The following is a 27,962-nucleotide window of genomic DNA, read 5'->3' on the forward strand; positions in this document are numbered from 1 at the left end:
TCATTCAGAAATACCTTTATTCTTAGGAATGTTTAAGTCATGATCAGTAGACAGGCTCAACTATTATATTTATCAGCCCAAAAGGGGTCCCTACAGTACGAATAGTCTGGGCAGAAGAGTATGTAAACAACAAAAGACAGGCATGAACAATGCTAGAAGAATAAAAGGATAGATTGATTTCCAGCACTTAAATCCTTCAAGTTCAAATCAGTATTTTTCGTGACTTAAAACAAATCTAAAAATGCTGACATGTTTATACTCTAGTAAAAGAGTAAAACACTCAATTCTTTTAACACCCTGGTCCTAATACAATAATGCTATTCCACAATGGGCATTAGGTTTTAGGAGACAAAAGGCTGGATTAAATAATCTAACAATATTCTATCCTGGTTTTGAAGTGACAAATAAATTACTTGTGAGCCCCATCTAATAAGTTGGTTCCACAAAATTACATACATAATGAAAATTAAGACAAAGCTTTGGTGATAGAGTTTTTTTTTTTTTTTTTCCTGGATTCAAAAGCACGGTATTACACCCCACAGTCACAGGGTTGGTAATTCTCAGATTTGGACTTTTAAATTTAGGAAATGTCTATGAGCCACAGGTACCAAAGTTCTATCTGCTGCTCTATGAGCATACTCTTTCAGTATCTACTGCTTTAACTTAAGTTCAATTCAATTTCCTGATAAAATTCTATAATAAAAGTACAGACAAATCCGAAGAGTGCTGATCTCTGTACTAGAAATAAAAAGTCATCTGATAGAAAATAGATGAAAACAAAAGTTTAAAAAAAATTAATCCTTTAAATATGCGTTTTTCTTTTTAAACATTTGCATCAATTAAAAAAATCTCCAAAGAAATGTTCCAGAGACAAACTTTATATACAACTTTTATAGTTTTCTTTTTTAAATTATCTCTGTCACACATAAAGTAAACTATGGCAGATTGTGCTTTGGGAAAAAAAATTAAAATAAGCTTCATTGCTCCTTTCCAGTTGTTGCACAAAGAAACAAAATCTAAGACTCTAAGATCTTTTCTTCCAGTACATAGAGAATACTCACTTTTAAAAGCTGAATATAACGCACTAAAGGTCAACATAAGTTTTATTTGCTAAATACAAACAAGAATAGAATACATGTTCATCCTTGAAGGACACTTACTATGAATTTGCTAACACTAAATAATAAGATGTTCTGTAGCTGCTGGTTTTCATATCATTCTTAGTCATTTGTGGTGTAGTGAGATCATTAACATTAGGGAGAACCTCTGTCCTACATTCAACACAACGTATGTTCATGAATCTCTGCAAGGCAAATGGCACTGTATTAGGCAGTGTAAGTGGCACCTGAAAAGGCAAACACTATAGATGAGACTTGCTCTACAGATTTAAGTTAGAAACTCCTAGATTTCTTTTTTTTTGGCTTGTTTCTCACAATAAATGTCAAAGCTAAAATTCATCATAAAAGGTACGAATAATCCCAAAGGTAATGAAACTAAATTTGCCTTTGGTCTCCAAATAGATTGGAATATTTTTTAATTCCAATCGAAGCACCTCAAAAACATCCAGTTACTGTTGATTATAAGGAGTTAAGAAAGTGAAGGAATTTAAGAGGGCACTGTGTTTCACTGGTGACAGCAGAGATAACTTGCAATGACGTGCTACAATTTTCTGTGTTGGGGCATTAGAGTGTACATAGAATACATAAAACATTTATATTATTAAAGATCTCCAAAACACTGTATCTAAAACCCAGAAAAATGCTTTGAACATGGTTTCTGCCTAATACATGACCAATGTTTAAAAAAAAAACAATCTTAACATGGAATTCTCTACTCTCACCCCTCCTCCAAAAAAAGGCCACAAAGTGCATTCACAAAGAGTCATTCTTAAGATAAAGCCATTGCACAAAATGTACAGTTCATCTATATTGAAATGAGTACCACACTGGAGTTTAATTGTAGATGTTTTATACACCAGTATAGCAACTTCCATAAGCAAAAGTCTCTTAACAGAATTACAGCAAACATCTTCATAAGGGCCATACATATATACATTTAAGTATTAAAAGGTACAGTTGAACTCAACAGCAAAATGTAAAAGCTATATCCTGTTAGCACACTTAATCTGAATTAACTTGAATCTTTCTATGATTTACCATTCAAGAAAATCACAGGATAGCATAAATTTCTTGTCAAAAGCAGTTTGTTCATTTACAAACTGTGGTCAATTAGGATCACTACCTGCTCAATCAGATAGCAGAGGGCCCCCTCTTCTATGTTTATACTGCCCCAGATATTTATAATGTCACCTTAAAAAAAGAAACCTATTACGGCAAAGCTGAAAATTACCATTTTCTCTACAAAATAAATGCAATCTATACTGATCTTCTGGAAATAATTCAATGGTTCAAATTCCTAATGTAAAGGCAAACAGAAAAAGATTCAGAAGTGGTGAATTCTTTCCACTTTAAGAAAATGATACCTAGGTATGACAGATGATAATTCAAGTTTGTAACTAATAAATCACTGACAAGACAACCCCATTCACTCATGTATTGTAAAGTTAGAGAAGATATGAGGACGTGCTCAAGTTATTCAAATGGCCAAGAATCAACATTTCATGGTTTCTTCTGTCCCAAACTATTACCACTCAGCTTGATATGTTAATGAACAATTTAAGTGTCCACATTATGCTCAACATCAAGCACTTTTTAGCAGTGGAAACCAAAACATTTTAAAGCTAAAAATATGCAAGATCTTTAGACATTATTTCATTAGTTGTCAAAACTAGTGACTATTAATGCCAAATAATTAATTTTAAAATATTCCAGATCCTCTCAAGAAAATGGGAAAATAATACGAAGGATCTCACTTATTCTTATTTTACAATTTTACAGGAATTACACAGATGCCAGAGGTAAGACATTTATGACTGTCAATACTATCTTTGGATAGTTATAATATTTACACAATTAGGGATGGCTTTGTTTAGAAGACTGGAAAAGTGCTCATGGAACACACACTGTACTCTGACTGCCATAAATCAACAAAATGCAACTGTGTCCTGTGGACATGGTAGAGAAAATGGCAATTTGGAGGCAGGAGTGCTTCTAAAGGCTTTTTCTTAGAGGCAGCCTAGGTTTTTTTTTTTTTTTTCCCTTCACATTACTGAAAAAGACCAAGTAATGTGGTTATGATTACTTAATTCCTACAACCAAACTTCCACTTAGGCATAGTTACATGTTCCCAAACTTTTTTCTTCTGTCCACCATGCTGGCTTCAATACTGCATGGTCCACTGTAATCTTTTGGTCTTCCCTCTTCATAGTACAGCAGCTTGAAGTTGCTATCCATTGAGAAGGTAGACCACCAATTCATAGGTGGCCATCATAATGGCTGTGTTTGGAATCTGTCTCACCAGATGAGTTGTTAGACCACGGTAAAGAGACCCATAACCTTCTTCTTGAACCACCAAAGACAGTGTCTGAAAAAAAGATCTATATTTTGTTCCCTCTTCACGTAGTCGTGTTCTTACAACTTCTGTTTGGGGGGGAAAAAAAGTCATTTTAAAAGCATTAGTGATATCTTTATTCCCTCCTAATGCTGAGCACATCCCATTTACCAGTCTTTTAAGTGTAAGCTCAGAATAAATATGGGAGTGATTTTTAATGTGTAACTTAACTGAAACTGGTCTTATTACAATAACTCCAAATTTCTAAGACAGCTGGCTAAAATCACTAATTATAAATACTAATTATAAAATTTCATAGGTTCCTGAATGGTTAAAGAATAAAACAAAAGTGTTAGTTGTATACTAGATATAGATAAAAGGGAAAATACATGTGGTAAGGAAAAGGTGAAGAAACAGAAAAGGGAATGCAGGTGGTTATCAAAGATGAACACACAAAGATATGTGAGAAATAAACATAAAAGCTCTTAAGTGGACCCCACAATGAGAAAATAGAATAAATAATCTATTCACAATGGTCCACAGATACCAACATGAAATTTCATGTACATAAGCCTAAAAATGTTCAAAACACTAGCTGTTAGCTAAAAGGCCCCATTTGGGAAGCAACTAAGCAAAAATCGTAAAATTTCAGAGCTCTTAAGAGATATAAAAAGATTATGGTTAGTCCATTATTTCTTAGTTTTGAAAGGTGAGGAAATCGGACTGCTGAGAGGTTTTAGTCAGTTGGGGGTAGAGGTTGGGACAAGAATTCAGCGCTCTCTACTGAAGAGTCTGTTTTTCCAACACACTACTCCTGCTGGGCCTGAGGGAAATGGCCTAGAACTAGAACTATTTTCACCGCAAATGTTAGTATTTGAAATCTCTTGTGTCCTATCTTAAAAACTCATGCCATTTATATATTCCATTCAAAATATTGTTTATAAACTACCTCTTCATATAAAGACATCATCTCACTTGAGGGGACAGGGTGCTGTCTCTTACCCTTAGCAGGCCACAGTTCTAGGTATCCCACTGTAGCCAGGACCTAAACAATGCTGCTCATATTGTCCTCTTTTGACTTCTCTTAAAGAAAGAAGTTAGGAACTTCCCTCAGGAAATGGAGGTAAGTTCACAGTCCAACTTGGTTAGAGTTGGTCTTACTCATAAATTACATTTTAGAGCAAATACTCATTTCCTCCTACCCCTGTTTCATTTGTCTTGATATAGCTTTAATCACAGGGCCTCAGATTTACAAGGATGAATGTAAATGTTAATCAGTGTAACAAAAGTGAAGCATTTAGATTAAAAACCCAAAGCGGGGGTGCCTGGATGGGTCAGCTGGCGTAGTAGCATGCAATTATTGATCTCAAGCCCCATGTTGGGTGTAGAGATTACTTAAAAAATAAAATCTTAAAAAAAAAAAAAAAAAGACCCCTGAGGCTCAGTCAGTTAAATGTCTGCCTTCTGCTCAGGTCATGATCCCAGGGTCCTGGGACTGAGTCCCGCATCGGGCTCCCTGCTCAGCAGGAAGCCTGCTTCTCCCTCTCCCTCTGCCTCCCGCTCCCCCTGCTTGTGCTCACTCTCTCTCTGACAAATAAATAAAATCTTAAAAAAAAAAAAATCCAAAGCAAAACAAACCCCCAACACAACAAAATCAAAGGCTATACTTAAGCAAAACAAAAGTTATAAAAAAAACCTCAGCATCTTGCACACAAATTTTTAAGTGATTTTGTTATCTATTAATGAAACAGGCTAACACTATAAAACTTAAAGATGGAAATAAATCATTCATATATACTTATTTGCCAACTTATAATCCTTTGGATTACAGACTCCATTTCAAATTTGGGCTCCTCCACTGACTAAACATGTGTAACCTTCGGCAACTTAGAAAATGAAGACAAATTCTGGTTATGTTCTAGCATACTTAGACTTAAATAGAGAAGGTAAGTACTTTGCAGGAATTTTTTGTAGATTAGCAATAATGTATATAAAGTATCTAGTACACCATCTATATTCATACCTTTTTTTTTTTAATTTGCCCAAACATCACCTGGCTGGAATCTGATGGACTCTGGGCTAAAATGTGATGGTCCAGAGTGCATGCTCAATCTTCATCATGCTACTGTAATATATACTGACCTATTAAAACAGTTACTTACACAGATTTAATCCCATTATGAGCTCCTAAGAACTGTATTCTGTTTTACTAGAATTCAATAAAAATTATAAATGCTGTAATAAATGGGCCATTGGCTGATGTGGGAAAGTATTTCTAAATTAATGGAATTTTACTCCCAGAAGCCCACCTCCTCTTACCATGTGGATAAGCTAGAGTTGTGGCACAAGTTTTTGAGGTGGCAGCAGCTAGCATCATTCCCACAAAATCGGACGCTTCTTTTACAGACTCTTCATCATTTTCCATTGTAGAAGCAATCTTATATTCCAGTATTTTTTGCTTAATACTTTCATAAATAACAAAATGGATAACGGTCTCTGATATGCCAGCATATGATGCAGACATGCCCCTATAAAATCCTCTAAGTCCATCTGTCTGATACACTTTACGAATACATTCAAAAGCACCCATTCGCTTTTCCCCACGGTTCCTGAAAAGCAAAAAGGAAAAATGTTATTTACAAAGTAGTATAGGTTTTTAAAATAAAGTCAGTAAAATATAGTGGAACTATGCCACTCTAAATATAGAATGATCCTCTTTAACTCATGGAGAAGTGAAACCAGAATTTTAAAACATTCATTTTAGACCTCCTATTCTTTTGTCCTAAGTTTGTCACATTAGATGGGTAACATGTAAGTAGTTTATTTTACTAATGCAAAATACACTACATTAAAAATCTTCAGTTTCATACACTCATTGAAGTTTGTATTGTAGGGATAAGAAACAAAATAGTCCAAATACATTGTGACTGCAGCTCAAGATAAAAACAAGCTGTCACATTACATTGAATCATTAAATCCAATTCTAAGTTGAGATGTTTTCTTCTGCACTTCGTAACATAAAAGAGTGATTGAGACACCAATGATGATAGTACATCACAAAGCAAGGAGTATACTTAATCCAGTACTTGTGCATTTGAGGGATTCTTCCAAACCCACTCAGTTCTTCCCAAAAAATGACTGGAAATTTAAGTCAAATTTCCAATGATCCTTCGAAGGCAAACAGGCCTATCTTTCATGTCAGTATCATGGTGAACAGTGAATGAGGACCCCGAGAGTTACCAAATATTTACCGAGCACTGTGCCCAGTAAAACTTCCTTAGTGCTATTTATAGGCAGTGTATCTACTCTTATATAAGTATGTAATTTTGAGTTTATAAAAATATTACCTTACACTATGATTCTCCCAATAGACCCTTATCTATAAGAAATGGAGTTAAATGCTACCTACAGGGAAAGAAATAGAAAATTTACCTATGTATAAATTATATACAACCTGTTTCTGACATAACAAAAACACAGTTAAGACACCCACCTGATAACCCACAAATTCCTCCAGTTTTATGAACTAATTATTGTCTTGAACTAATAACTGTCCTCAACTAATGACAATGAATGAATACTTTCTTTGTTGAATGATCCATGAAACCAACTGTAATCAGTTTCTGCCAGAGACTTCCTCATGAGAAGTTAAAATGCTACAAGTCCCAAAGGGTAATATGCAAACACATCAGCCCTGTTCTTGATTTCATGGTTATACATTAGCATCCTCAAACCAACCTTCAAACTACTACGCCAACCCCATCCCATTCCCCATCACCCCAAGCCTAAGAACTTGTGTTGGCTTGTGCTACAATTGTAGGTGAAAAAATAATAAGAGTTTTAAGCCATACTTTTCTCAGGACCCCCCACAGATCCACCCTACATCATACTGAAGCATAACCCTGGTAGTTTATAATAGTATAATATCAACTGGCATCTTCACATTTCTCTAACCTTTGGGTTGTTTTAACTACCACTACCTTTCAGATCTTTGGCTTTAAGAAGTAAACTTTGAGTTTTGCTTCACGACGCTTAAGATTTCATTTCAATTATCCTGGATGAAACAAGAATTAGAGATGTTTCAAGTCTCCAAATAGCATATAGTTCAACGTGACAGAATGCGGAAAACATATTTAAACAGGCATAATTGTTAATGATTTCTTAGATCAGTTTTATAGTCTATGAGATATATAGACTAGTTCCCAAGCCCTAAAATATAACAGTGAAAATTTGTTACAAGTCTACTCCAGACCAAAAGGCTAAAAGTTTCAAAAGTATTATTATTATTATTATTATTATACAGCAATAGGATCGTCTCTCTATAAAAGAATTTCCTTTTCCCCATCCTCCATTCTACAGGCCAAGAGGAATTAAGATGGCAAGACTCTAAGCTGTACTGCTTCAGGACTTTGCTCGGTTCCCAAACACGCTGAAGGCCCTAAACTTAAGACCTATGAGGTTTGCACTGACTGCTTCTGCTTAAAATGGGCTCAAAAAAAAAAAAAAAATTCCCTGACTATTCCATTTAAAGTTGGTCCCCACTGTTTCTCGGTATAGCTCTAGAACTGAGCAGTGTATCTGCTCAACATACATTTATCACATGAATGATTTTTGCTCCCATAAAGTGGTCATTGATAACAGATGAAGTCTATGAATATATGAGAGCTAAATCCCATGCCAGGCCTCTCTGTATATAGGTTAATAAATTTGAGCAATGATCCTTCAAGATTTAATTTAGACTACTTGATCATATGGGTTGTTTTAACTGTTGGGAGACCAATTATAATCATTCACATAGTGAAATTATCACTGCTTGGGCTAGGCTAATATATATTCTTTTTCTTTCATTTTCTTTTATTTAAAAACACAACACATAATATACTTTCTTCCCTAGAAAGTCTCATATTGCCAACTATTATATCACTTTTGCTTTTGATGGTAGACCCAAGTTTCAAAAACCAAACAAAAAAACAAAATCAGCAGCAAAAGAGGGGAAAGACATGGCTAGATACATGGCACTGAAATCTCACAGATATAAATTTACAGGAAAAAATTAGTTGAAACAACTTTAATTTTGTTTTAATGAATTAACATACCTCGCATCAAGCTGTAACCGAGTCTTTATAAGCCAAATGGGGTTGGTCGCTGTGATTGCAGTAAAACCTAAACAAACATGTTTAAAATGAACTCTGGTAAAAATGAAGAATACACTATTAACTTTAAGGTTTTAAAAATCATACAAATCTATATTAAAGAAAATGTATAAACTATTAATTGATGTATGCTATACACTTTTATTTTACACAACCATGAACATTTGTAGTTTATTTCCAATCTACATTCTCAACTTCTGACCATAACTAAAAAATTATTTTAAGAGCAAAATCTGGTAATATATAAATTCTTCTCCCAACATATTCAGAATATTCTCTGGGGCGCCCTCTACACTCTAAGATAAATTTAGAAACCCATTTCTACAGACAAATATATAGAAATTTGGTGTGTTCTAGGGCTTTTTAGCATGCAAACTCTACAACAGCTACTTGAGGTCCAAATCCCTACGTTAAAAGTGGATTCTACCTAAAGGTCAGCATTTACTCTATTTGATCTTAGGTTGGCTATATAATAATAAGGACTGTTGTCTGCCTTTATGAATGCTTTATATGAACATATACTTACTAATACTGTTATAATAATGGAATCACAGAAGTAAGGTTTCTGTTAAGGTTAATAGGACAGATCTACTTCTCATCCATTTAAACACATACAAAAACTCAAAAGTTCAAAAAGTTACACATTGGAACTTCCCTCTCACTTTTATAGACATTGGAGAGAGAAATTCAGAGTAGAAGGTAGTTCTAGTTTACTTTAAAACTTAAGTACTATGTACTATCAGTGCAGAAGGGTGGTCTCCTAAGATGGCTCATTCCAGCTAGTAAATTAAGATCTCTGGAACAGTTGTTTCTAGACTAGTGCTATCTTTTACTTTCTAGCTTCCTACTGTTACAGAAAAATAGCTCATGAAATGTAATCTTGATAACGGGAATTTATGAAAATTGCTTCATCTATACAAAACGGGGTTTTAATATATTGCTTGTGAACATTTAAGATCACTACACATACTTCAAAGAACTACTTACATCAAACTGTACTTTTTCAATTGGCCCTTAAATTCAATGAAAACTTATATGCAGAAATGTCTAAGGATCTTAACTATTTTAATACTTTCTATCAAATCATAGGCAGGTGAAGCACATTGTGTTTAGAAAGGTGGAATATAACCAGCACATTTAATATGAGTAAAGTTTATTTCAGGAAGAAAAACGCTGTGGTGCACTTAAAAATAATTTGTTTTTTAAGTTAACATATAGTGCAGAACCAATCATAAACCTTTTCTTGGCCTTCAAAGTCAATATAGGTATATCTAAAATGCAAAATAATTTTACTAAATTGTTTACAAAGCAGAATTTGGTCTCATAGGTTCTTTTCCCTTCTATAATGTCAGATAATTAGCTAACTCAAATTTTATTTCCTAATCCACTGTTTAACACCACAGAAAGAGCCAGATGTCTCACAAAGGGATGCTTAAATTATATATATTTATAAAACATGAATAATGGAATAAAAATTTGGTTTGGTAACTCCTTTCACTATTTTGGAATAGTTCTATAGTCTCCATTTCTCTCAAGTGTTTTTAATACTACATACAGATGTATAAAACTAGTACGGGACCAACAATTTTGTGTGCGCCAGTATTAAATTAATAAAAATTTAAGTGTTGGACAGGTTATCAGGAACATTTTTAAATAAGAGTTTCTTTTCATATATAAATTCTTGGTAAAAGGAAAGGAGAAGAAAAATATGAAACTGTTGGATCTGTTTAAATATTTTACTTGGAAAAGATTTCTCTTACATGTCCTGGCTTAAATGAGAATAAAGCTAAAGAATTTTTTTTTCTTTTCTTGACCTTCATTTTCCTAACTGAAAAACTCAAACTAAATACATTCAAATTATATTTTAAAGCAAATGTCCACCAGACATCAGTAATCTGGCTATATCCCTTATTTAATGATTCTTTGTTTTTAAACCTAAATATTTGTATTAGCTAAATGTCTGTATAGTAATATTAGGGGGCTTATTAGTGAAAGGCTGCAAAGCAGCACAAGGCAACAAAATATTCTGCATTATTCACGATGGTTTTTATTAATTATCCTGTGGAAATTAAGAAAAAAAATTTGCTTTTCATTTAATTTTGAAAGCCTAAAACTGGGATTCCTTACATCAAACTTTAAAAAAAAATGGCCTGTCTAGGTAAAAATCTCAATCTACTATACTTTATTTGAAAAGATGAACATCAAAGTTTTTTTTTTAAAAATAGAAGTTCTATTCCTAAAAATATTAGTACCCAAGCTTAATACTCTTCCAAGTCACAAAATTCCTCAATTAAAGGCTGAAAAAACTCCATATTGTAAACTTTAAAATATTGCAATAATATTTATAAATATTACTAGAAATGAATTTTTCAAATATCCATGAATAAAATTTTTAATTATTTTCTGTACATACTAATGAACAATGACAGGACTCAAACAACAGGTATTTCTCACTTAACTAAAATTCATTTCCAAATACAAATTAATCTATGGGACAGGAAACATTAAAATTCAGGTCAGAGTGTTGTCATCTTATCGCTCTATAACTGTTACTATCAGTAACTTGTGCTTACTAGAGTTGTTCTGGCTCAACTCTCCCAATAATAAGCCAGCTTTTAATAAAGACACTAGCCTAAATGCCAGCAAACAATTACATTAGACGGATTCTAGGCATAACCCACAGGTTTTTAGCTATTGGTCTTTACCACAGTTAAAACTCTGGTCCTAGAATTTTATGCTTTTACATTCTCTTAACCACAGACACTCTACCTAATAAACTAACTAGACATTAAGCTAATTAAACCTATAAAAATATAATCTATTAATTCAAGAAATGAAACAAGTGGGAAGAAGCAAAAATTTATCACTAACTTAATTATATATGGTAAGGCAATCTGAAGTTGGCCAACAGTCAAATCTAAACAAATCTTCCTACTTCTAAGATAAACATACAACGATACTGGGAATAGTTTACCTGAAATTTAGAAATTTACTATTACTTTTTATTTTGACATTTAAATTTTGTGAAATTTTGATAATATCCTAGTTCATATGAATATTCTGAGCACCCTGTTAAACATTAAAACTGACTTAGAGGCGTATGAAGGATCTATTTGTAGGTTAAGAAGAATTAATATTGCTCTAGTCCGTGAAAGCAAAGTGGCAGCGTACTGGCCATATTGTTAGCAGTGCGGTTAGAATTTTATTAGTAATTTTTTTTAAACTTTCAAAATGCAACTTTTATTTGCTTCATCTAAGACTCCATCTGTTAATGTAAACCAGATTAACAGAAATCCTGCTTATAGGAAACTTGCTGAAAATGTCTATTTCATTAAGTGAGTGATACCTGTAGTATTGCATTTTCAGTACTTTTTATTTCATCAAGTTCTGTAAGAACAAAGCCCACCTAACCTTCTAAGAGAAACACATTAAAACTACAAAAAAAAAAAAAAAAAAAAATTAAAACTAAAACAGCTTAGGTCCCACATATTCTTACCCTGCATTTATTGGAAAGTAATGGTAGGTATTAAGATCAATGTTTTTGCAAGAAAGTAGAAAGCTAAGTATCAACAGACAAGAGAATAGAAAGCACTGTATTAGACTTTTAAAATATGTTATGCTAAGCAAAGAGAACTACTATTTTTCCTAAAAGTTGTAGGATGGTATGATACCATTTACAACTATGTATATCTTAAATACTGTCATCAAATTCTTTCGAGGTCAAGGCTATTATGGCCAAGCTGAAGACCCCAGGCTTTTATTACACGATGACTGAAAAGTTACCCCATTCTTCCTTCTAGAAGGAATATTCTAAAGGGATCAGAATTAAAGTTTATGAAATACTCAGAATGCACATACAAATTCAGGAAATAAAAGCTCATTTCCCGCCTTCTATTCATTCCACAGCTATTATAAATTCCCAGGGTGTGTTTCTTATAACTAGAGGCTGCAAGAGACGCTCAGATCAGTACTCACGAGGTTTAAGTTAGTCCATATTTCTACAGGAAGTGACCTGCGGATGGGGAGCATGAGATGACACGATCTCACTCTTTTCTCGGGAGAAATGTACAGTAAATGCCTAAAATAGACACAGGCTTTTCTGTATCATAACAACAAGCAGTGACCTCATCAGAAACATGTGTACAAAATGAATCCCATTGGAAGGATTTCAGAAATATTTACTGTGAGATCTAACTTTTTTTTGAAAATTTTAAGTTAAAAAACAAAAAGGAATATCAGAATGGGCCATAAGTAAAAAAAAAAAAAAAAATGCACCGAGTACTGAAAATTCTGCCATCTGCAGCAGTTTCAGAGTCCAAATACTTACCTAAAGACGAATTTTGCCTTAAAGAAAAAATGCTAACCTTGTCAACGGGGGAATCTAAGAAAATATTTAGAAGGGATTATCATATCCCATTTTCCTAATCATTACCTACCATGATCAAAGGTGAAATCACAATTTTCTATACTTTCTTAGTAAAGCTTTTTTTCTTAGTAAATCTTAAAAAAAACAAACAAAAAACCCCCAGAATATTTCGAGTAACATTTTGTAATTATTTATAATTTTTTTTATATTAAAGTATATGTTGCTACAATTGTACCTTTCACCTTTTGCACTATGGCCAATAATATTGCACATCCATTTTTATGGAATATTTTGGATTATTTTGTATTTAATTTCTTGTGTTCTACAAAACAAAAAACAGGAAGAATGTTTATATACAAACACAGAAAACATCTGTCCAACCACCCATTTGACTGAATAAACTGCCATGGACAAATAAAATATTAAAAAATATATAGGCAAGACAAAATTTCTCTTTAATGAGTAAAAACTTAACCTTTAATAATAAACTTTAAGTCAAACAGAAAAATGTATCTTGAAAAGTACAGTGAATGCTATAAGCAAATAAAACCCACCAGGTATGTAGTATATGTTAAAAGATTACATTATTGGTGTTTTAAAAATTAAGCAGTAACTGTCCGAATATATAATCCAATAAAAATCAGAATTCTTTTCATTTAAAAATCTGTAATGTTGTATATAGAAGTCTGTATGTTCCAGATAAAAATTTCTGAAAACTGGGAATTACTATAAAGAAACCATACTATTTTTTGTATGCACACTTGTGTCTAGGTATATAGAGAGGGATATGCAAGTTCATTTTAACAAAAACATACAAGTAACCTCGATAAAACAAATACTCTCAGTCTAATAAAGGTTACATGTAGAGAAGGAAAAAAAAAAGCAGGTAAAACAGAGTCAACATTACTTAATTTTATTAAATAGCCTTCCAAGTGGAAATAATTTTTCAATTTATACCTCTAAATTTAGGTTTATAAATTCTTATAGTATTCCCTTGAAACACTACAACAAACCACAATAAGATCCACTTCAAATAAACTGTCATTTTGATAAAAAAAAAAAAAAGGTTTACTACCTAAACACTTGAGTTCATATGGATAAAATGCAAAATCAACTGGCTACCTGGAATAAAAATTATGTACAAGGTCTGTTACTAAAATCCTTAATGTGTGTGTTGTTTGATGTGGCAAAATCTTGCAGGCAATATCATTAAACAGTCTATTTTAGTGCACTTTCTGATACCAAGATGACAAGGTTAGCATTTTTTTAATAGCCAGTTAAAAAACGATTTTTCACATGACTGCTTCTAAGCACTTTGCACCCCCAATTCATATTTAGAAGACTTCTAAAAATGACCCTGAAGAAAAACCAGAGCAATCTGGTCTAGATAATTTCAAGAATGAAGGGGGCAAAAGGCTACCTTAATGACTTTGCATGGGACCATTCAGTTTCACCAACCACGTAGTTATGTATAAAAACTGCGAAGCTATGTGTTAATGCTCATGAATAGTGCAAGGAAGCTCTCTGAAAGCACAATTCTCAGAAAAATTTAACTGCAAACAAATGGAAGAAGTATTTTCAAATTACACAATAAGAATATAATGCAATAATCTCTGAGCAATGATAAGACCATCAATTTACAAATTCAAGGAATTCAAGGTGGAAAATAGTATCAATATAAAAACAAACTATGAGTTGACATTTGTACACATTTGAGAGAAAAGTGCAAAATGACAATTCCACTGAAATTACATGATACAAAAATAGTAATAAATTCCGATGAGATGTTCTAATGAAAAAAGATGTTCCATTGGGAATTAAGATATTCTGAAACCCTAAATTTGCACTACTGAATATATAACTATCCTCAACTAAAAATGACTGCTCATCTACTTTCTTCATCTTCCAAAACAAACAAAAAAAAGATTAACATTTCTTTAATAATTTTCTGGGGTTAAAAAACAAACACTGGTCATCCAGAAATATATTCTTAAAGATCCTAATACAGCAGTTATATAGTTTGAAATTAGCCCACTAATTTTTACCTTATACCCACTCAAATTTGAAGAGGAAAAATTATATCCATATTCAACATCTATAAAAAGTACATTAAAAAAATTTCTAGTTGTAACTAGATGATCTCTATGGTACTAAAGAACTAATTCTCAAAATCCAAATCTTTGTAGAGTAACCTACATTCCAAGGATAAGGTAAGAGAAATTCGCATAAATTATATAACTTGCCCAAGATCTTTCCTCATGGGTAAATGAGAGTATTTCACCACCTTGACCTCTAAGGTTTTTACCTTTCAGCTTTAAAACTTCAATGAGTCAGTGAGCAATTACCAAATATAAAAAGCCTTGAAAATAATTTGTGAGGTATATGGTAGATTATACGGTAGATTGACCTTTCAGAAATTAGTTATTTCCAACTTACACTTAGTTCGTTAAAGTATGTGGTTCAAATTGATCCAATTTATTTCTAAACAGAAAATGGTTAACAGTTTAAGGCACTCATTATTAAACATGTAATTGACACTCAATTTACTGCTCAACAGTTGATGAAAGTAGTAATAATTTGCTTTATAGTCATAGCATAATTTGGAAATGTGAGGTACGGTTAAATATACAACAAATCTCAGAAAACTGCAGAGAATAAACCAAAGGTCACGGCTTTGTCTAACACGCATTGCAACAAATGATTCCAGAACCAGACTGGTCAAATCAATCTCCTAGTTTATCTTTAAGGCAGTACAGAGGCCCAGAACTAGTTGCTTTAATTCAGAATCATATATACTCAACAATGATGTTGGAAAACACTTCTATAGCAAGCATGTACACAGAGCCAGTGCCTAAATTTCAAGTACTATCTAGTGTGATATGGAATGCTAAACATATTTTTCAAAATACATACATGACAGTAACTCTCAGTTATCAGTAATACATCACAAAAATTTCAGCATTTGAGCACAGGACAAAATGAATACTTTACCAAGAACTGCCGGCACATTTCAGACAGAAGCCAAAACATGCAGCAAAAAGGGAAAAGGCACTAACAGAAATTGAGGAGAGAAGAGTAAATTACAGCTGCATAACTTATTTATAGTGTAATTATGGTTGGATTCTTTAAACTGTCAAAAGTCATCACTAAATATTCAGTGGACTACACAAGACAATGTAAAATTATATTACCTGTATGCTATCACAAACCCGATTACAAAAATGCCAACTTATAACAGATTTTAAGTATACCTCCTGATCAAATTTACTGTATATTAATAAATGTAAGAATCATGTATGTAGATGCTAATCAATGAAAAGCACACTGTCTTAACTATATAATGTAAAATCATAATTCAATATTAAGTCTCTAGGTTTTGGAAAATTTTTTGCTTTTTAATATTATATATTCATACCTGCCATTGCAGCTGAAATCATGTGTACCTGGGTAGAATCTGGATCAAATACACCATTCAACTTTTCCTTGCAGTTTGAATAAGCAGCAAAGTATATTGCTCTAAAATAAAGATTTAAATTTTATCAATACGCATGCTGCATAATTCATAAGATTTAAATGACAAGTAAACTGATCTTTATAATTTTAGAGAAATCTAAAAACAAAGTCTTAGCCACATTCTCGTGTAACATCAGGTTAATTTACATATTTTTTCCATATAGATTCTGAAGCACGTTTTGCATTGACTCATTAAAAGACAAACTCCAATGTAAAGTTCCTCAAATGTAAAGCATTCTCCAACAAAAAGACTCCTACCACCCTGACCCAATACTTTTACAGCAACTGACTGAATCAACCAAAAACTATTTGTATAAGATTTTGATGTTTGGAAACATATGAATAAGGCTGGAAGGCTTATGTAATGGTAAGGTTAAACACACTTGAGTAAATATGGTATGAGAACTTAAAAAAATGGCTAAATATATAATTAGTTGATATTAATACAAAGATAATACCTTTAACATATAATATGTATGTTATATATATATAAAATATACTTTTCTTTAAGTGGGGAGAGGGTGGTAGAACTGACCGAATTCATCAAGGTATGTTAAACAACTGAGATACCGTGGTATACTCTAATCTATATTATACACACAGAGTAGTTCACAGTATCCTTAAACAGACAAAATAATTCCAGAAGAAATGAGCCCCATCAGGTTATGCCTTCTGTTTGTAAATATTCCATTAAATCTGTAAATATTTCCCCTCTTAACTTATTGACTATGATTTCATGCATCCCAACCACCTCTTCATTGTTTAGCCTTCCAGGCTTTGAATTATTTGCTTGCAGTATCAAATCCTTTTATTTCTCAACAACCCTGGTTATTTGTCCAATAAGGAATATAACAGGCAAACAAGTACAAATGAGGACAGTTTCACTGTTGTGCCTTTTTTAATGTGCTGAAGAAAAACGGGAAGCTAATATAATTTAAAATGAAACATTCTACATTATGAGCAAGAAAAACAAATAGAATACATTTAATGACAAACTGTGAAGATATATAAACAGCACACTCCTAGAAATGAGTAAGAAAGAACTTTTAATGAGAAGATAGGCAACGAATATATACAGGTAATTCACAGTAGAGATACACAAATGGCAAATCATTACAAGGAGGAGGATGTGACTGCACCCAAAATTAAACAAATGTATATTAAAACAGTGGAAATCAGGGCACCTGGGTGGCTCAGTTGGTTAAGCATCTGCCTGCAGCTCAGGTTGTGATCCCGGGGTCCTTGGATTGAGCCCTGCGCTGGGCTCCCTGCTCAGTGGGGAGTTGGATTCTCCCTCTCTGACCCTCCCCCCACCCCACTTGTGTTCGCTAACAAATAAATAAAATCTTTAAAAAAAAAAAAATCACACACACACAGTGAAAATCATGTTTAGTCTATTTGGCAAGTATTAAAAGACATGAATAGTAACCAACATGGAGTAATATGTGATAAAGAGTAACTAATTCACTATTTGAGAATAAAAATATGGAATGCCTTTTCAGAAGGCAATTGAGCAATATTCATAAATTTCAAATGTGTATATGCTCTTTTATACAGAAATTCTACTTATAATGAACTATTCTAAAGAAATACACTTGCTTAAGTAGTCAAAGATAAAGTAGCTATGTTCACAAAACTGTTTACAACAGACAAAATGTGGAAATAAACCTAAAGGTTTATCAATAAGGAAATGCTTATTAATGATAGAATAGCCATACTATGTGATTAAACAAAAACTACATATTTTGATGGAAAAAGCTTCAAGACAAATTTGGTGAAATATTTTAATATGATTAAATGATTGTATATGATAATTAAAAGTATACATTTTATGCATTTTACATATACAATAAGCCAGAAAAATTAACGGAAGGCTATACACACCAAACTGTTTATTAGTAACAGTTATCTGTGCAGAGAAGTGTAAGTGCCTGTGAGAAGGCATATAACCTGAGAGGTGATGTGTTTAAGATGGAATGTCAACCTTTATGCCATACATTTTTTTAGTTTTTACAGTAAGGATAAACTTTTTTTTTTAATTAAAGATTTTATTTATTTATTTAATAGAGAGAGAGAAAGCACAAGCAGGGGGAGTGGCAGGCAGAAGGAGATGCAGACTCCCCACAGAGCAGGGGGAGCCTGATGCAGGACTCGATCCCAGGACCCTGGGATCATGACCTGAGCCGAAGGCTGTCACGATAAAATTTTTTAAAATTTATTTGAGAGAGCTTGCTCGCGCGTGCGCTCGTGTGTGGGAGGGTACACAAGCATGCAAGTGGAGGAGCAGCAGCAGAGGGGAGGGAGAAGGAGAGGGAGAGAGAATCTCGAATAGACTCCATACTGAGCACAGAGCCCTAAGCCGGGCTCCATCTCACGACCCTAATATCATGACCTGAGGTGAAACCAAGAGTCCAACGCTTAACCACCTGAATCACCCAGGTGCCCCAAGATAATTTTTTAAGAGTGAAAAGAGCCTGGGTGCCTGGGTGGCTCAGTTGGTTAACCGACTGCCTTCGGCTCAGGTCATGATCCTGGAGTCCCTGGATCGAGTCCCGCATCAGGCTCCCTGCTCAGCAGGGAGTCTGCTTCTCCCTCTGATCCTCCCCCATCTCATGCTCTCTCTCTCTGTCTCAGTCTCTCTCTCAAATAAATAAATAAAATCTTAAAAAAAAAAAAAAAAAAAAAAGTGAAAAGAGCCCATAAAAAGTTGAAACCCAATAAATAATAAGACATGTATCTAGTACACGGGATACAGAGAGCCATTTTTCACTCTGAATGGGAATTCTATAGTATTTTATTATGGAAGTAAATCTAAGATAAAAGGGTATCAGAGAAAAATGACAAATTAATGTATTAAGGCCTTTCTGGCTCTTTTAATAGGGAATGAAATTATTCTCTTTAGCTTGTCCTCTAATTAGTTTTTTTTTTTTTTTTAAAGATTTTATTTATTTCTTTGACAGAGAGAGACACAGCGAGAGAGGGAACACAAGCAGGGGGGTGGGAGAGGGAGAAGCAGGCTTCCTGCAGAGCAGGGAGCCGGATGCGGGGCTCAATCCCAGGACCCTGGGATCATGATCTGAGCCGAAGGCAGACGCTTAACGACTAAGCCACTCAGGCGCCCCAAACAGGGTTAGTTCTAAAGATCTAAGTATTCCTCTTTCTCACTGTTGGTTCCCTTAGTTTGTTCTTTGCCTTTTGAACTTGGTACAAAAACAGCATCACAATGATTTCACTAAGAGGTCTTCACACAAGGCAAACTGCCCAAGCTTTTACATGGTTACTGATACCTGTTTTTAGACCATGGTGCTTTATCCTTACCATCTTGACTTCTTTTCAGCATCTTCCATCATTAAGCTTGAAACAAGAAAGATTGCCAAGATTTTGTTTAACTTAAAAAAATTCTTTTTACCTGGAAGGAGCCACCCCCACTATATTGGGACCTAATCCTCTGAACAAGGAACGAGGCCCTTCTTTTTCCAAGATCACTCTGAAAGAGAAAAATATTTAGAAAGGAATGTCCTTCAAAGTCTAGTACTTTATTTGTATAGCAAACTTAAGACTTTTAAACCTGTACGTTTCTGCTACAATGCTGTACTGCTCTGGTCAGTTTTTCTTACTTATGAAAATCTGTTTTTCTTGACATAGCATAAATTGATAATCCTAAATGATAATAAAAAGAATCCCAATCAGATTTTTTTCTAAAAGTTTTAAAAACTACAGTATAATTTCTACATTTTTATATAATCATGCTACTCTTATCTTCAATATCCTCCATTTTACAATCTTTACCAGCAAATTCAATTCCCAATCAGAAATGTAGTTCACAGTCTAGTATCTGAGGTCCTTTCTTGATATCAGAGAACTCTCTCAGTAATGCAGCATTATCTCATTCAACCATTCCAATGAAATGGTGTCAAAATCTGGCATGCTAACCTCCTTTAGGGTACTAAAATGGTTAGCCTGTTACCATTTCTCCCTCTATTCAGTTAACATTTACTATACTGAATACTTACTGTATAAAAACTAAGCAGAGTAAAAAGACAGAAAAGAAGGTGAGACACCTGCCATTGAGAAATTTGATGTACACTTGTGGAAAAAAGAATTATATTGAAACAAATAATTTAACCGACTATATTAATAAGCAAATACTATACAAGCTAGATACATATGCCCAGCAGGGAAAGGAAGAGGCATGTCTAAGTCATGGAAGGCTTTCTGAGAGTTATTAAATTAAGCTTGGAAGTGAGAAGAAACAAACTGGAAAAAGTAAGTATTTTAACTTAGAGTTAACAGGTTAGAGCAGTGGTTCTCAACCACCTATATGCTTAAGAATGATTTCTTTAAAGACAGTTGAGCATAATGGTTAAACAAGGGCCTGAGATATGGGGCCAGACTTCTTAATATGAAGACCAATTTTGGTAAATGACTAGCTATAAGAACATAAGGTAATAACTTTTATCTTATCCTTATTTTCATCAGCAGTAAACAGAGAAAAACAGTACTCTTTTTCTGGGTTGCTGTGAGGAATAAATAAATTAATATATAAAGAACTTAAAAGATCATCTGGCTCCCTGTAAGTACTTGATAAATCTTAGTATTATGATTACTACTGGAACATTTGTTTAAAATGCCTATTTCTCTGATCTCACCCTCCAAGTATTCTGATTCAACAGGTAGAGGACAATGCTCAGTAATTTGCATTTTTACCATGCTTCCAAACTGACTGACACAGGTGATACAGAACCATTTCTGATAAAACCAGATTAGACAGAAGCAGAGTTCGAAATAACAACTTATAGAGAACATTTTGAAGATTCAGTGTTTGTTAGACTTTTCTGTATCATAAATCTCTTTGAAGAATTAAGAAAGGTAAATGTTCTTTAAAGATTTTATTTATTTATTTGAGAGAATGAGAGAGAGCCTGGGGGGGGGCGGGGGAGGATCAGAGGGAGAAGGAAACTCCCCGCTGAGCAGGGAGCCCGACGTGGGACTTGATCCCAGGACTCCAGGATCATGACTTGAGCCGAAGGCAGTCGCTTAAAACTGAGCCACCCAGGTGCCCTGGTAAATTTTCTTTAAAAAACTGGGTCACATTGGACTCTGTGCTCCGCAAGTAATTTGCTTGAGATTCTCTCCCTCTCCCTCTGCTCACACTCACTCGTGCTCTCTCTCTCAAATAGATAAATAAAATCTTTTAAAAAATACACATTTGCAAACACAATTTTGCATACAATTTCATGTAATTTATAGACCCTGAAGTTCATCCATGAGCCACCTAGGAATCTAAGAGCCCAGGACGGATTCCTGAAGTTTGTGGTTAAGCCACGAAACACTTCACTCACTAGAATGGTTACAATAAAAGAAGTCAGACATAGTAAAACAAGGGTTGGCGGGGGGTGCCTGGGTGGCTCAGTCTCTTAAGTGTCTGACTGTTGATCTCAGCTCAGGTCTTGATCTCAGGGTTGTGTTATCCCTGAGTTGGGCTCCATGCTGGGCATGGAGCCTACTTAAAACCAAAAAACTGGGGCTGGTGAGGCTGTGCAGAAATTGAAAATTTCATTCATTGGTGATAGGAATGTAAAATGATGCAGCCACTTTGGAAAACAGTGTGATAGTTCCTCAAAATGTTAAACATAAAGTTACCGTATGACGGAGAAACTCCACTCCTAGCATATCCCTCAAAATGAAAACACACGTCTCTATAATAGCATCATTCAGAATACTCCAGAAGTGGAAACAAACCAATGTCTATCACTGATGAGTGGATAAACAAAATGTGAGATATACATCCATATAAAGCAATACTTGACAATAAAAAGATACTTGTTAAAACATGGATAAATCTTGACAACATTATGCTAAGTGAAAGAAACCAATCACAAAAGACTGTGTATTACATAATTCCATTTATATAGAATGTCCAGAATAAGCAAATCTATAGTGACAGAAAGCAGATTAGTAGTTGCCTAGGGCTAAGGGATGGAGGGAGACGGAATGGAGAAAAAGAGAAGTGACTGCCAACAGATAAAGGTTTATTTTGTGATGATAAAAATGTTCGAAATTTAGAAAGGTCATAATGGTTGCACAACTCTGTGGATATACTAAAAACAAATTGTACATTTTACATGGGTTAATTTTATGGTATGTGACTTATACCTCAAGTAAAGATGTTAGGAAAAAAAAAAGCCATGAAACAGATTGCTTGGGACAGAGCCCCTGAGTACGGTAACAATGGGAATGAGAGTAAAAAGATGTTAAGGCAGAGAATGCAAACTTAGAAGTCACCTACACACTAATGACAGGTGAAACATGTTAAACTAACTCTTACAAGAGGGCCAGAAAAACTGAGAAATTAAAACAAAGCTGAGAGGGATTCCTACTACTGCTGAGAAAAATCAGAGACGGCAAAACCACTGAAAAATAGAACAAAAAATATAGTACTACGGTGGGGAGCCTGGGTGTCTCAGTTGGTTAGGCATCTGACTTGATTTCGGCTCAGGTCATGATCTCAGGGTCAGGAGACTGAGCCCCACACCGGCTCTGCACTCAGCTCGGAGTCTGCTTGTCCCTCTTCCTCCCCCTCTGCCCCTCCCTCTGCTCATGCACACTCCTGCTCGCTCTTAAATAAATAGATAAATAAATATATATATATAGTACTGTCACAAAGGTCAAAGCAGTTTAAGGAGAGGTAATCAGTGGTAATAAAAGTCAAAATCATGATATTGAAATGATCTATTATTAATAGGTAAAATGTTCTATTCTTATCAAGATGATATTATTAATCAGATTGATAATACTCTTATTCATCAGATATTCATCTATAATTATAGCATTTTATTTATTTATTTAACAAGGAGGGAGGGGCAGATGAAGAGGGGGAGGGAGAGAGAGAGAGAATCTTGAGTAGGCTCCACGCCCAGCACGGAGCGCGTCACAGGGCTACATCTCACAACCCTGAGCAGAAATCAAGAGTCAGACGCTTAACTGACTGAGCCACCCAGGTGTCCTTATAATTATGGCACTTTAATCCAAAATTGTTAACAATTTTATTCTACCTATCATGTACTGGGTAAATTTTGGTAACTAAGGTAAACACACAGTATTGAGTTTATTTGCTGCCACAAAATAAACACTACTGAACTAAGCTCAAATAGATGATGTACCAGTGACCTGATAAGGCAGATACAAGTTACATACCTAAGTGTGAACATGTAAAACGTAATTTCAATAGTTTTGACTTTTCAAATCCAATGTGCAATATAATGAAGTATGGTAAAATGTAAAAACAAAATATTTTTCAAATCACCAAGAAATGTCAAACAAACACTGACTCACCTCTTAAAATCAGTAGAACACTGCTTTAAATTTCAGTTATGTTTAGGTTATATAAAAATCACAGATTGCCATTAAGTGGATGTACTTACTGTGTCAGTACTTGGAAAATTAAAAAACACGCAAAAAGAATTGGCTTTTAACACTATCACATTTCAAAGACAAATAATCCGAAACAGAATACCTATAATACTTTCAGAAAACAAATCCACTGAATAAATATAGAAAAATATTCCAAATACACATGATTTGGAAATAATATTCCATTTTATATTATCCAACTAACTGTTCCTCTCCATTAGGGATTATCATTTCTGATGAATATAATTCAGAGTAACGCTACTAATAAGTTTGTAAAAAGCCTTTTTAAATGTGGCAGAATATAAACAAACAAAACACATGGGTATCATTAAAGTAAACAGACTTAAAAAAAAAAATTTCACGAATACTGTGCTCTCACTTTAAGCAATGGAGAGGTCCAGGAGACACTACTCGGTTGACGCTGGCTCCAGCCATGGTGTTCAACTGAACTTCAGAGATATAAAGTGTCACAGAAGAGGACTGCAGCCGCGTTTTTACAACTTCCAGTGGACATGTCAGAATAGCTCCTACTGTACCACCACATCTACAAAAAAATGAAAAGAACAAATCCATTTACTCCGTAAATTAGTACACACATTTAGACTGTAAAATGAGTGGGCAACTGGGGCTTCACCAAGGTACTAAAGTGTTCAGATTTTTCATTTTAAAAGACTAAACAATTTTAATGTTTCATTTATTTGACTGCATACAAACACCTTTAGTAGCTAAAAAGAACTGAGCTTAATATTTACCTAGCAAGCATAATTAAAGAAGACTCCAAATGGCAGGTATTGTTACTAAAATCTACTGGGAAGTCACATCATAGTTTTAAATAGTATCCTAAGGGTTTATTTGGTGCTCCTCGCCCAGATATTATTTGTGGTTGTTGACACCTAGGATCCGATATGAGGTATATCCTATCTCTCAAATTCCTCTATCTTTCAAAACTCAAGATATGTCTTCAGAGCAATAAAATTAATCACTGACAGATAATCATGTTTCCTATTTTAAATATTCAAATACTCAGAACTGTTTTACCTACAAAAAAAAAAAAAAGACATTTGTATCTCAACGTCAGTATTATTAGGCCCTCATATAGGAATCTGTACAAGGTAGGTAGGCTTAGCTAGAACAATCCAATTTAAATAGAAAAACTGATCACCAAAACAAAATAAAAGCTCTTAACAAATGACATCATTTAAACTTTTTCAAGGAATATAAGATAGGCTGGAGTAATTATTCTTTTTAAATGCAAGAATGGGAAATAATTTTCTCTTAAAGCACTAACAGCTACCAAGTGAAACCTTGTGAAACCTTGACAACCGCTTTTTAACCAGAGGAAAATCACTCAGGAGAGCTCTCACCATACAGTCAAAGAGAAAAGCAGACTAAATCAGAAGTAACCTGGACCTCCATGGCATTAAAGGAAGAAAAAGAAAAGCAGCCCCCCACAGAAATATACTAAACAATTCTACCTCCAGAATTAAAAAAAAAAGTGTGCGTGCGCGTCTATGTGTGTGTGTACATATGTATGTATATCAAATAATAAAAAAAGCAGGCATGGCATCAGTATTACTCCCAATAAAATTTAAGACAAATCATTAAATAAGGTAGAGTATTTCATACTGATCTAACAGTACCTGCCATCAAGAAAATAAAACTGAAACAGATTTTATGCAACAAAAGTGAAAAATACAATAATAGAGAACACCCATATGTAAAATAAAACTTGACTCTTACCTCATACTGTATTTAAAATTTAACTCAGAATGAATCATAGACCTAGATATAAAACATGAAACTGTAAAACTTCTAGAAGAAAACATGTGGAGAAAAATCACCGACTTTGGGCTAGATAACAACAAAAAAATCATGAATCGTAAAAGAAAAAAAAAAAATGATAAACTGGACTTTACCAAAATTAAAAACTGTCACTTTGAAACTGTTAAGAAAATGAAGACAAGCCTACAGTCTGAGAGAAAATATTTGTAAAACACACATCTGATAAAGTGCTTATATTCAGAAACACCAACTCAATGATAAAAACAACCCAAAAGAAAGACTGGAACAAACACTTCACCAGATATATGGATGCAAATAAACACTGAAAGATTTTTTCAAAATCATTTATCAGGGAAATGCAAATTAAAACCACAACGAGCTATGATGACAATACATCTATTAATGGCTAAAACGAAAAAGAATGAGAAAGCCAAGTGCTGATAAAGACCAACTGGAAATCTCATACATTGTTGATGGGAATGCAAAATGGTAGTCATTTTAGAAAATGGTTTTAAAAAAACACAAAAAACCCCAGAAAAAGCAGCTTGTTGGTTTCTTACAAAGTCCCACTCTTAGGTATCGACTCAGGAGAAATCCAGATACATGTCTGCACAAAAACCTGTCCATGAATATTTACCGCAGCTCTACTCTTAATAGCCCAAAACTGGAAACCTAAATGTCTTATCAACTGAAGGGATAAACAAGTTACGGTATATCATTATAATAGATTATCACATTCTGAAAAAAAAAAAAAAAAAAAAAGGCGCAACAATCTGGATGAATCTCAAAAGCATTATGCTAACTGAAAAAAGTCAGGGACAAAAGGCTTTTAGTTTCAGGACATTTTTATTTTAATGACTTTTTGGAAAAGGCAAAACTAGAACAGAAATGAGATCAGTGATTACCAAGAGGTAGTGAAGTACGTAGGAACTGACTACAAAGGGCATGAAGAAATTCTTAGGATAAAAGAAATGTTCTGTATCTTGATTATAAGAGTAGTTACAGTACCTTATACATTTAAGAAAACTTACTGAACTATACACTTAACAAATTTTATTTGGTGAATTTTATTGTATACCCTGATAAATCTGATGAAGAAACCGAATATGTGAAAACTAGTAAGAAATGTTAAGTATATGAACTACCTGGAATTGAATACAATTACATTATGTTAAAATTTTAATAATAAACTAAATTTTCCTAAAAACTCCACTTAAAGAGTTTTAAATAGGAAATTTAAAAAAAATTAAACCCCCAAAAGGAAAGATCAAAACCGTAATTATATTGTCAGAAATCAATACATCAATTAGATAAATAGTAGGGCTATAAAAGATTTGAAACAAAATTAACTAGATCGAGGGAAACTCCATACTCAGTAAATAAGGAACAGGTTTAATTTTTAAACAGCTACAGAAAAGGCTTAAAACCTCATTACAGTTGACTCCCAAACATGGGGGTTAGGGGAACCAACCTCCCCTACCCCATGTAGTTAAAAGTCCACATGTAACTTTTGACTCCCCCAAAACTTAACTTCTAATAGTCTACTGTTGACTGGAAGCCTTACCAATAACATAAACATGTAACATATATTTTGTATATGTATTATATATTGTATTCTTACTATAAAGCTAAAGAAAATGTTATGAAAATCATATAAGGAAACTATTTACAGTACTGTATTTATTTAAAAAATCTGCATATAAGTGGACCCTATCAGTTCAAATCCATGTTGCTCAAGGGTCAACTTTATATAAAAGACCACAAGGAAAAGCTTTAACAGAAGCCACAAGTTTGTTTCTGTTAATTGTTGAGGGCTAAGTGGCAAGAAATGTGAATCACAGTACACGATGTAGCATATGCTGCAGAACTCAAGACAGCCTGTGCAGTAAAACACACTGTATTCACACTACAATACTGATTTACACTCAATAAATCATACCTGTTTTAATTTGAATTTACCTGGCTTTTTTTTTTAGCTGTTTAGTATATTTACTTTATTATTACATTTATTGGAGATAAAAACCAAATAGGCCCCAAATTTATAATAACAGTGCATATGTATTTTGGTTTTATATTCTATAAAACATAAAAAATGTTTTCTTGGTTTTCACAATGAACATGAATTACTTCTATAATTAAGAAATAAAAACAGGGGTGCCCAGGGGCATCTGGGTAGCTCAGTCAGTTAAGCATCCGACTCTTGGTCTCAGGGTTGTGAGTTCAAGCCCCACATTGGGCTCCATGATGGTCAGGAAGCCTACCTAAAAACAAAACAGGGGTGCCTG

The 27,962-nt window shown here is 33.8% G+C and overlaps 1 protein-coding gene across 1 annotated transcript in view; it reads right to left on the reverse strand.

Annotated features, from left to right (window-relative positions):
• The window catches only part of SLC25A36 (solute carrier family 25 member 36), a 38,139-nt gene continuing 10,177 nt past the window's right edge, over positions 1–27,962 (reverse strand). Inside the window, exons 2-7 of the mRNA XM_036102660.2 lie at positions 24,275–24,439; positions 19,892–19,969; positions 16,385–16,485; positions 8,547–8,613; positions 5,770–6,059; positions 1–3,539 (exon numbers count right to left, since the gene is read on the reverse strand). Coding sequence (XP_035958553.1) covers positions 3,346–3,539; positions 5,770–6,059; positions 8,547–8,613; positions 16,385–16,485; positions 19,892–19,969; positions 24,275–24,439 — 895 coding nt within the window. The 3' untranslated portion in view covers positions 1–3,345. The remainder of the gene's footprint in view (positions 3,540–5,769; positions 6,060–8,546; positions 8,614–16,384; positions 16,486–19,891; positions 19,970–24,274; positions 24,440–27,962) is intronic.

The sequence above is a fragment of the Halichoerus grypus genome, chromosome 1 (assembly GCF_964656455.1).
Source record: "Halichoerus grypus chromosome 1, mHalGry1.hap1.1, whole genome shotgun sequence".
In the NCBI taxonomy this organism is placed as follows: domain Eukaryota; kingdom Metazoa; phylum Chordata; class Mammalia; order Carnivora; family Phocidae; genus Halichoerus; species Halichoerus grypus.